Source organism: Cricetulus griseus, chromosome 2 (genome assembly GCF_003668045.3).
Source record: "Cricetulus griseus strain 17A/GY chromosome 2, alternate assembly CriGri-PICRH-1.0, whole genome shotgun sequence".
Classification (NCBI taxonomy): domain Eukaryota; kingdom Metazoa; phylum Chordata; class Mammalia; order Rodentia; family Cricetidae; genus Cricetulus; species Cricetulus griseus.
Genome location: NC_048595.1, coordinates 313,552,520 through 313,563,930, shown reverse-complemented (window position 1 = coordinate 313,563,930; position 11,411 = coordinate 313,552,520). Strand labels below are relative to the sequence as shown.

At 46.9% G+C, this 11,411-nt stretch overlaps 1 protein-coding gene across 1 annotated transcript; it reads right to left on the bottom strand.

The window, feature by feature from the left end:
* Positions 1-2,794: 2,794 nt before the first annotated feature.
* On the bottom strand, positions 2,795-11,038 carry Otp (orthopedia homeobox). The gene is made up of 3 exons (XM_027401234.2): positions 11,002-11,038; positions 9,360-9,769; positions 2,795-3,763 (listed from the first exon to the last, which is right to left on the bottom strand). The coding sequence occupies exons 1-3, from the start codon at positions 11,036-11,038 to the stop codon at positions 3,233-3,235; spliced, it is 978 nt and encodes a 325-aa protein (XP_027257035.1). The 3' UTR covers positions 2,795-3,232.
* Between the last annotated feature and the right edge of the window lie 373 nt (positions 11,039-11,411).

Genomic DNA, 11,411 nt, shown 5'->3' with positions numbered 1-11,411 from the left:
CAACTTCTCATCAGTGTTCTGAGTTAGCCCATTTTTTTTCAAATGAAAGACCCTATTTCCCTTGCCTTTGAGAAATACAAATTTTAAAGTTTCCATTTAACATCCTTTATTGCATTCCTACATCATAAAGTTATGCTTTATAGCAACATAAAAAAGCTGTAAAATTAGCATCCTTGTAAACAACTTTCCATGCTCACTGGTGAAGCCATCAAGGGTGATTTGTACTGATCACTTAAATGCAACTTGATATTATGGTATCCAAAAGGTTTTTTTTACACATTAACATAGGACAAGGGAGAACATAGACAAATAGAATAAATAGTCTTCATCTCTGATGCTTTATATACATGAAGGCTTAATTTTAGGAAATATTCCAAAAGTACAGAAATGTCCCATTTTTGTCTGGCACAGTGTGCATCCCTGTGGTCCCAGCACTCAGGAGGCAGAGGCAGGAAAAACACTTCAAGTTCCAGGACAGCCTGGGCTACATATCCAGATCCTGTCTCAAAACAAAAAGTTGCATTTTAATATGAAATCCAAAATAAGCGACTTTCCCTTGATATGTTTATATTTCTTTAGAAAGCATAGAGCTGAAATACCCTGTGAACTCACCGATTTATCTCTAATTAAAATCCTTTAAGTAATATGAACATATTTTTTAATTTAAAAAAATTCCTCTTTGTCCTCACCTTTATGGCGATCCTTTGTGCTCTGGTAGTTGGGTAAAGACTGCATGTAGTTTTTAAAGTTCATATTTAGCTCTGTGGCACAAAACTGTAATCTAGATTAAGGGTGCTTTTAGGGTTTACTCTCTGGCAACCAAATGAGAAACCCTCCCATGGGTAGAGGGGTGCCCTCTCAATACCTATAACGACCATTAGATTTCAGATTGATTTGGTTAGTTTTCCAAAGCAAGACTGTGATATCGATTTGCCTCCGATTCTAAAACACGCCGGCGGCGACCTTCGTCCGCAGCCTATGGCAGAGACAGCAATATCTCGCATGCCTTGAGCAAGGAAATCCCCGGAGCACATGGCTAACTTCGAGGGTAGCCGGCGCCGAGCAAGGACTCAGGGAACCCAGAACCGGCCAGCAGGGGAAGGCCCAGGAGCAACTGGCCGTCCCGCGAGCCACACCACCTCTTCGGATCCCGGATCCCTCGTTTGCCCGGGCGAGGGCTGTCAGGACGCCAGAATGCCCTTGGGGCGCTGCACCCAAGCTCCCAGGACCCGGCCCTTAAGGCTTCTTAACCGCGGCCTCCTCGTGCCCACAGCCCTACCCTCAGGCGCCATGCAGTCCCAGTCCGCGAGGGGCGCCCTCTGTGCCTCACTCCGACCGGTGTTGGCCCACTCTTGACCCGGTGTTGCCCTCCTGCCCTGCCCAGATCCCGGCCTTAGGCCCAAAGCCTCTGAGCTCGCGTGGAACGCTCCCGGCCGGGCTTCCACACTTCCTGCCTGACAGGCCTTGCAGGCCCGGGTCACAGCAGGCACATCAGGCAGCCTTACTATGGAGGCCTCACGGTGCTACCCAGAAAGTAAATCCAAGTCTACTGTAGGAGCGAGGGGCCCAGGCACCCCAACCACCATCGTTCAAGTTGGGATTAGCCCTCTCCCCGCTCCTCTGAGACCCTCCTGCCAAAGTTACACCAAAACCCATCATTCTCTGTATCACATACTGAAAATGGTTTTATTTTTATCCATTTACATTTAACTTGATATAAACTTGTCCGGAAAAGTCAAATAATATGCTTTATATTAGCTCAAACATTTATTAAGAAAACCAAATTCCATAAATAAGCACAGACAATAAGTTAAAACATATCACAAATTGACCAGTATGTAACAAGAATGCTTTATCTACACAAAACATCCTATTTCACATGTTTGTTCATTCTTAGAAAGCGCTTCTGTTCTCTGGGTTTGGATTTGACCAGCACATGCAGAAGGAGCTGATTGTGTTTCTCTGTACAAAGTTGCAGGATTGTAGATGTCCGCCTGCACCCACCGGCGGCCGGCAGGAGGCCGAGGGGGCACGAAGGACGCGATAGGACGACCACGAAACAACCAAGGGCACAGAGCAGCGAGAAGAGAAAAACAGAAAAGGAAGCAAACGAACACCAGTCCTGAAGGATCTAGAAAAGAGATGTGGCTTTTGCTTTTACAAAAGGAAAAAAAAATTCCTTACATGTGTATTTTGTTCTTCCTATAAAGGCCTATCAAAATGGGAAAGATCACCTCTTCCTTCGGCACATAACTGCTTTAGTCTGCTCCAGCCACCCAATCCGCTGGCATGCTCCTCCTGAGAAGCCTTCCCTTCTATACCCTCACACATTTGTGCTTAAGAAAAGAAAACCGAGCTATAACGAAAGCGCTCTTTTGCAAGCCAATAGAGGGTTGCATGGATGTGACTGGGTAGACAGGGTAGGATGGTGGTCCGGGAAAGAAAGAGAGGGGTATCGGAGAAAGAATACAGGGCTAAATCAAATTACATCAGTTGGGCCCTCAGATGAGGCGGTTGGTAGCAGATGCTTGTCCACCTTTAAGACAAAAATCCCTAACATTGTGCTGTACCTTGAACACGTCCGTGTTGTGACCAAGATGCAGTGTGTGTGTGTGTGTGTGTGTGTGTGTGTGTGTGTGTACGCGCGCGTGTATGTAGTGTCTGAGCGTGAGTTATGTGTGTGTGTGTGTGTGTGTGTGTGTGTGTGTGTGTGTGTGTGTGTGTGTGTGTTGTGTGTGTGTGTGTGTGTGTGTGTGTGTGTGTGTGTGTGTGTGTGTGTTTCTGCCCACAAACCAGTCCATTGGTGTCTGATTTCAGATCCTGAGTCGACTCCCTGGTAAGTAAAATGGCGGGAAGGATGCTTTTCTGCCGGGCGCGGGAGCAGGGGTGTGAGGCGCTGGGAGAGAAGGAGCCCGAAGGGAGGCGCGGGCGAGGCGGGGTAGTGGGGCGGGTGGGGTGGGGAGTAGTGACCAAAGCGTGGCCGGGGACGCCGCCAGGCAGCGGCCGGGAGGAGGGCGCGAGCACGACCTGGGCAAGCGGGAGGCCGGGGCGACGGGCAGCGCTGGGCTAGGGGAGCCGGGCGGGAATTGGGGAGGGAACTTGGGTGGCGGCCTCGCTGGGGCTCGGGGAGGACCGGGGACACCGGGCGGGGGAGCTGGGAGCCCGGCGCGCGCGGCCGGGGGTGTCGGGGGAGGGGACGACGCCCGGGCGGAGCGGGCTGCGCGCAGCGGCATTAGGTGAAGCTCATGGAGACTGTGTGCTCGAGCGCCTTGCGGCGCAGGGACGCGATGCTCGTGCCCCGCCACACGTCGCTGCTGTCCGGAGAGCTGCAGAGCTGGGGCGAGCCGGAGACGTTGCTGGGGCCGGGGAGGGAGGCGGGCACCATGCCGGGGAAGGCGGGCTGGTAGAGGTGCGACTGCAGCCCCGCGCCGTTGGAGCCCGCCAGGCTGTTGGACAAGCCCATGGAGTTGGGCGGCGGCCCCGCAGCCAGGCTGCACTGCGACAGCGACTGAGCCATGGCCTGCTGGCGACCGAGCGCGGGCGGCAGCGGCAGCTGGGACACGCCGGGCATGGCGGCCGCCGCCCAGCGGGTGTCGTTGGCGTGGAAAGAGCACAGGCTGTCGCCCATGGCGGCGGCGGCGGCGGCGGCGGCCGACGGGAACTGGGGCAAGCCCGGAGTGGGCAGCAGCGTGCCCGGCGCGCGGAACACGTTGGTGGTCTTCTTGCGCTTCTTCCACTTGGCGCGCCGATTCTGGAACCAGACCTGCAGCGGGCGGGGTGGGGAGACAAGAGCCGGCGATGTTAGCCACCCGGCTGGGAGCTTAAGTCCCGGAAGCCTGGCTTCTCACTGTCACTCAGCCCCTGGCTGAACCGGTGCTCCGGGCTCGACAGGCCCCCACGCCCCGAAGAACGCCCCTTGGCCGCCAGCAAGCAGCAAGCCCAAGACTCCGGAGTTCCCAAGTCGAGGTGCCCATTGGCGCGGAACGCACCGAGCAAACAGCACCCACACGTACCACCGTTGTGCAGCGTTCACCACCCCCTGCACTCTGGCATAGTCTGTGCTTTGTACAGATGCACCAGTCTGGAGGCAGGCATGTGTCAAGGCTCGACCCACAGGTGTACAAATGAAGATAAACATGAGTACCCATGTGGCTTAATAGCATGCCTTATAGCACTGATGGGGTATAGAATTTTCAGAAACACTGGAAATTTGGAAATTGATGAAAGGCCACGAATGACATAAACAGTTTCAAAATCGAAAGTCAAAGGAAACCCCCTAGCATCACGGTTGACAGAGCGGAGAGGTTAATACAGTGACCCGTGTGGCAAAGTGAGCCACTGAGCTGAGGTGTTGTTTGGTTGCCACCTCGATTTCTGATTCCTCTCTCAGTGCTTGGGGGGAACTGTTACAATGCTCCTCCCCATCTCACTCCCAAAACACTACGAGGCACCTTTGTCTGTGATTCGGTGTGCTGGAACTTGCTGCCAGAATCCCGAACCCCTGGGCCTTCGATCTGTGCCTTCCAATAACTTACCTCAGATCCCTAATAGCATGTCCTCTAATGCTTGCAGGTTGCACACACACACACACACACACACACACACACACACACACACACACACACACACACAACACACCTCTTGTGCTATACACTAAAGCAAATTTTCTGACTAATACAAAGGAAAAGAGGTCAACTTTAAAATTCTCACTGGTCGTAATGCAAATTTAAATTTGCTGGGACAAAGAACTGTTTAGTAAAATGTACCTCAGACAAGCCTCCTGGTGTTTCTTTCCTGACTGTGGCCCAGGAATTTCAGAGCCTATGTGCCTACAAATGTGAAATTCACTATCACAGAGCGAAATTCCTCTGAAAAATAATAGACAACCTGTCTGACCTTGATAATTTCCCATCTCCACCCATTTGAATTTTATCTTTAAGAGGAGGGGGCTCTCAATACACTTACTTGGCAGGCTTTCCATTTAAAATCTGGTTAGCTGGATGACTACTGATACTAAATATAAAATGGTGCCGAAAAGAGACCAAATATTGACTAGAACTGTTAGAATTTGACCAACACAACCCACTCTCCATATTTGTGGCCCAAAAAAATGATTTATCTGATAATCTGATCTATGTAGTATTTGCTTTGCAAGCTGAATACTGACCTATTTGCCTTCATTCTTGGTAAACCAAGAAGTTATAGCTGCTTAAGCAAGCGTTCCCTGGCTAACTGGTGCCAATAGTTTTGCAGTCTAGAATTCATTCTGAGTCTACCCATGTCTTCCTGACTTACCTACAACTTCACCCACCTCTTTATCTTTCTCTAGTTTGTGCACTGTCTCCCACAATGCTGCTTAACCCAGTATTGGTGATGGATAAGTATGCTGCAGCCCTTAGCTCCTGCTCTTGAGTTGACACAGGGATTAATGAAGCTGCAGGGCCCTTGATGCTGGTGATGGGATCAACGTGGCTGGATTGAGCTGTTAGCAGCCTTTGGCCTCAGGTGGAAGGAAAGTGAGAAGACCTAATATCCCAAAGACCCTTTGAAGCATTCACCCAACACTAGTTTGGGAGTTGGACAAGAGGAAAACCCTAGACTGACCAAACCGGTCTCCCAGCTCATGTGCAGCTTCCCAGAAACGTTTTGAAAGAGAGAGTCAAGACCAATTCCTAACCCTCTCAAGAGCTAGTAAGTCCTAAAGGGTCAGTATGTTTGGAGGTGGCAACTTAAGAGAAGAAGTGAAGAAAGAAGTGAAAGAAAGTGAAAACCGTGTCAAACTGCCCAGCAGAATTCCAAGAGCAAACATTGCTGCCGGGGAAAAAAAGCGTCTGAACCCAGTGCCTGCTCAGGCAGATAAGGAAAAGGACCACTGCTAAAGGACTGAATATTAGAGGAATAATGGAAAAATCATGCTCAATTATGTTTGAGGGTTAGTAGTCAAATGATGGCTACAAATTTTTTTATGTTTCATGGTTTACTGAGATTCAAGGGGGGAAATCTGCATGAACGCTGAGCATCTCCATTCCAAGCTATGATGCATATGTTTTTAAAGTGTGAATGTTTCCACTTGAAAACTAGAGCATGACAGGTTAAAATGCAGACAAAACCTAAGGGAGATTTTCAGAATGCACAGATGACAACTCCAGGAAATATATTAACCACAGCCAAAGACCCAACTTTGTACTCCCGTTTGAAATGCAGCTCTCCTCAGAAAATGCTTAATACAACAGTGAGAATCTAATGGAGGTTGGAATCTAAAAATCCACTTTCATGATATCTGCTGTTACAGTAATATAGACATACTGTAAATGTATTTTAAAATATATAGCCCGTTTAATTCCTCAGCAATAAATGGCTTAGAAATAGAGAAAGAAGGGGAGAAAGAAAGAATATTACCCCCACACACACTTGAAGCAAACGCTTTATGAAGACCTCATTGGAATCCAGCGAATGATTAATGTGAGGATTTGGGAGGAAATCTGGGGAGCTGTATTAACTCCTAGATCTCAGGTTCATTTCGATCAGCCAGCCGTGAACTCTGGGCCGAATTCATTACACTTTAATAGTGCTGGGAGAGGAAGAAAATGCAATTTCTCATTCCATTAGAAAACTAGAAAATACTCTCAGCTTGTCCCCCTATTAAGATGTGGCAGGTGACAGGGCCATTCTGGGGGACACGGTCAATGGAATTACAGCACATTATTTTTGTTCGTATAAAATATTGAAAGGCAAGCCTGACTGTGCAGAAGTTATTTCACTGATTTGGTTTTTATGTAAATAAAATATTGAAAGTTAATTAATCCGTGCTAGAGACTAATGATTATGCTTATTATATTGCATTTGATCGCATAATTTGCATGATTCTCGCATTGCTGCTTAATAAGCCATTCCAGGTTATAAATAATTCTGAAATTGGTTTCTAATAATGGCATGCTATAAAAGGAATGGTTTTATTACAGTAGCCAGAAAAGGGGAGCAATATCATACACGGAATTGGCCTCCATATGAGTAGAGGTGCTTTAGTAAATACTTCAAAGTGTGATGTATTCCAGATAAAGGCAAAAATAAGCATATTGGGTAATTTTGTCTAAAATAAAAAGCATCTTTGAAAATATACAATTGCAATAAGTTAAATGTTTAGATCATTTTTAATCAATGCAGTGGCCCACATTCTGGAAAGAATGTGTAGCAATCTGTTAACTATAAAGGAAACTATGAAGCACTCATCATATAAGAATGTAAACCAATTACTATTTAATTTGAATTTGGTCAAGGAGCAACGGTACAGTGAATTGTGAAGTAAATACATTTTCCATAAATTATTTTTGCATTACATTACATAATGTTAATCATTTTGAAGTGTTAATTAAGAAGGTTATGTTGATCTGATTACTTTTTAAACTATGAAACATTATTTTTTAAAAATATTGAAATTGCCATTCTATTAAATTGTTTCTATCAGTGGGCTCAAGCTATTATCTTTGGTTGAACATTATGCTAGAACAATTAACACACTTTGTCTCTTTCTTCTTAAATATTCTTTTGTGTACTTTTTGAAAATAACTACCATACAGTGTATTTTTTATTTCATTTATAACTTTTCTATTAAAAGAATCACTGCCATTAACCTTTGGAGACCTAATAAAGTTTAATAGACCTCATTTTCTTTTTTTATAAGATCAGTCGTCCAATTATATTTTATTTGTGATTCCAAGTTCTATTTTAATTTGAACTAATTACCAACATGTCTAGGTTAAGACCAGCACTGCATTCTTTAAAACAAAAATTAATAGCTAAGATTTCTCTTGAGGAAAAAAAGTAAATTTGTGAACTTTTATTCTCTAATATTGATCCCACATTCAAGTATTATCATTGACATGTGTTGAGATTGTACATATCTATAACAGTTTGAACCCACACTTAAAAGGAGTGTAACGTGAAGATTTAAAGAACAGTAATATGCCTGAACAGTGTAATTAGTACGCTTCATATGTGTAATGTGCCCCATCGTTCAGGCTTTGAGTTTACTGACAAATACCCACACTTGTGCTGAATAAAAATATTAATCATTGTGAATATTTGTCTATTAATTAAGTCACTGGTGATACTTGTTTCTTACTAGAGCAAAAGTAGTATTCCCGTTTAGACGATCTACAAAATACCAAATAGAAACAAATTCTGGTTTCCTGGTCAGTCAAATGTAAACGAACTGAAGTTCTTAAAGTTAATTTACAAAATCAGGTACTGGCTTGACAAATTAGTCGTTTAGCACCCAGGGTACTGGACACACACACACACACACACACACACACACACACACACACACACACACACACACACACACACACACACACACACACACTGTTCGAAGTAAGGACGAAATGTTTTCAGCACCATGGATAACTCCAGGCTAAGTGCAAGGCTTTACCTAAGCGCCTGCCTGCCTTTAAAACAGTACCTGCCAATCTTTCGAAAAAGGAAAAAGAAAGGACAGGACTTGGATTCATTAATCTTATACTTTTCTCCCCCGATTTTCTGAAGAGTTACAGGTGAAATTTTCTAGATTCTATATAATTACAACTTGGAAGGTGGTTATATAAAAATCAGGACACTAATGATTTTTCTCAATTACAGGTTAATCTTTCTGGCCCGAAAAGTTCCCTCCTCGGGTCAGATATCCGAAAGAGACAGTGCTCGATTCTTGCCTTCATTCTTAGGGGAATCTAAATTATTTTAATTAAAATTAAAAACCCAGAGTTCATAGACAGGGTTTATTTTTCGGCCAGTCCTGGCGCCTTGGTAGACCACACAACAAAGCTGAGAGTATTTTGCCTGAAAGATGAGAGGGTGATATTTAAGAGAATAAAACCGCCCCCCTCATTAAAAGCACCCACTCTACAGTAGCTCCTCTTCTCTGTTTTTTGTATAATTGCGACATTTCCCCCATTTACCCAAATTCGTAATAGAAACTCATTGTGGGGCAATGAAAAGCTTGTCAATAGTGAGAGCTGGAGCAAGGTGAGCGCTGGCCTGGGCTGCTGGGGAGACGAGGAGGTTCCCTTCTCTCAGGAGGAGAGAATTGAACCCCGCATGGCCGCATCCCCGCATCCCCGTAATGCTGGGCTTGTTTTTTGTTTTGTTCTGTTTTTTGAGGAATTGGGGGGGGTGTGACTACAATGGAGGAAGTCCACTGGGGCCTGTCGATCATCCTAGCCAATGTTTGGACAGAAAAAGAGCTCATCCTACCCAGGAACGCAGTGACAGCTAGAGCACAGCCCGGGATCCCGGGATCCCCGCAGGGCAGAATACCTGGCTCTCCATGCTCTGGTCCTCCCTTGAGCCCAAGCCCCGTGTACCTGCACTCGAGACTCGGTCAGCCCAATACGCAGCGCCAGCTCCTCACGCATGAAGATATCGGGGTAGTGAGTCTTGGCGAAGCTCCTCTCCAACTCGTTGAGCTGAGCCGGGGTGAAGCGTGTCCGGTGGCGCTTCTGTTTCTGTTGGCCCTGCTGTTGACCGGCTTGGCTGGGGTTGGGGCCGCCCTGGGGCCCCGGCTGCTTGTCTGGGTCTTTGGCGCTCACCGCCAGCGAAGCAGGAGTAGAGCCCACTGTGGTGATGTCCTCACCCGGCAGCAGAGTGGCTCCTTCGACTGGATCTGAGTTGGGCGCCAGGTCCCCTGGATGGCCCCCAGGGTCAGAGCCCCCCACGCCCAGCCTACACTTCACCGCCTCCCGGTGGCCCAGAAGCTCGGCGGCATCTTTCATACCTGAGGAGGGAAGGGGATCTTGGTCACTACTTTCCTGGAGATGTCTGGAGCGGGTGTCTTCCCAGAGTGGCTCTACTTCAGCCCCATCCACCGCTCCCTCGCTCTCTCGGTGCACACGCTAGCCCTACTGTGGAAACTGCCTGGACCTCAGCCGGGTTTCCCAGGATTTGGACAGCTAGGTTGAAATAACATCTCCTGGCCTTCCCCTTCTCTCCACAGCCCGCTCTGCTAGTTCACCGCTCCGGCTTTCGTTTCTCCCACAGAAAACCACTCCCAGGTCCGTCAATAAAACCAACCCGAGTCCTTTCATTAACTGTATCCCCGGTGTCCCAGGAAACCTTGAGCAAAGTCTTGGACGGGGGATGCGGGAGAGAAAGAAAATCTAGAGCGATTCAGGCGCCAATGAACCCTGGCCGATTCCCTCTGACTTTCGGAAGATGAATATGTCTCCAAGCCTTCCACCCCTCAAAATAAAACCCAAATCAGCTCCGCCTCCCCCTCAAATCAGAGAAGGTGTTTGGGAATGGAGTCACATCCATCACTACAGCTTCTCAAGCCGGAGACCCAGAACCCGGTAACCCGCATAGCTTTAAAGAAACTCGAGTAAACTCTATAGCCATAACCGTGAATCAAACTTTAGAGAATTCAACTTTTCTCTCCTGAGAAATAAACGGCTCGTCCCTCCCAGTCATTGGCAACACTGGGTCCCTTGTAGAAGGCGGGATGCCTGGAGGATGAGCTGGGCTTTCTTCTCAACCAGCACATTTAGCAAATCCACCTTCATAATTACTTCTCCTTCAGGCCAGATTTTTATTTTAAGAAAACAAATTTAACCACACTTAGAGGAGGAGGTGGTAGAGAGAAAGCAAGAAGAAAAAAAGAGACGAAAGAAATTCCAAATCAAAGCAAACAAGAGTGGAAAGGAGAGAGGGAGACACCTCTAAACAAATTATCACTGGCCAGAACTCCTTTTAAAAAAAATTAAGGGGAGAGAGGAAGAAATAGAATAAGAAAACAAAAAGTGCCAGCATTCCCAACTCCTTTTTGTTTTGGGATCTACATATTCCATAGATTTTTTTAAGACGATGTTAAATCAAATTAAACTTTAATACAGCACAATTACTTTTAAAGAAATTAGTCCATTTAGGGCGCATTAAGGTAAAATAAGGAACAAATTGACAATTTCCTGCCCCGGCTTCTCCTGGCTGCCCGGGTGAGAGGCGCTCACTCACCTAGCCTGGCGTCCAGGAGGTCGGCGTGAGACAGCATCGCGCACCGCTCCAGGGCGAAAGCTGTTCCCCCCCAAATTTTAGCGGCTTTAAGTTATTTAAAATAGATATAAGCTATAAGCTATACGATATAGATATATATAGATCACCTAAATGAAAGAAAATTCGGTTTGTGGTTAAAAAGGGGGCTTCTTGCATTATAATGTCCTTTAGAGAGACGGGGAGGTGCTTAACAGTTGAATGAACCCGTGAGCAGCTCGGCGAGGGGACCAATCAGGAGGGCAGCCTGCAAATGTCAGCGCCCGGAGAGTCCCCCACTCCGCCCGCCCGCCCGCCTGCGCCTGCCGGGAGGAGGCGGCGGCCGCAGCCCAGGCAGCTCCAGCCTCCAGCAGCCGCTAAAGCAAGCAGCGGCC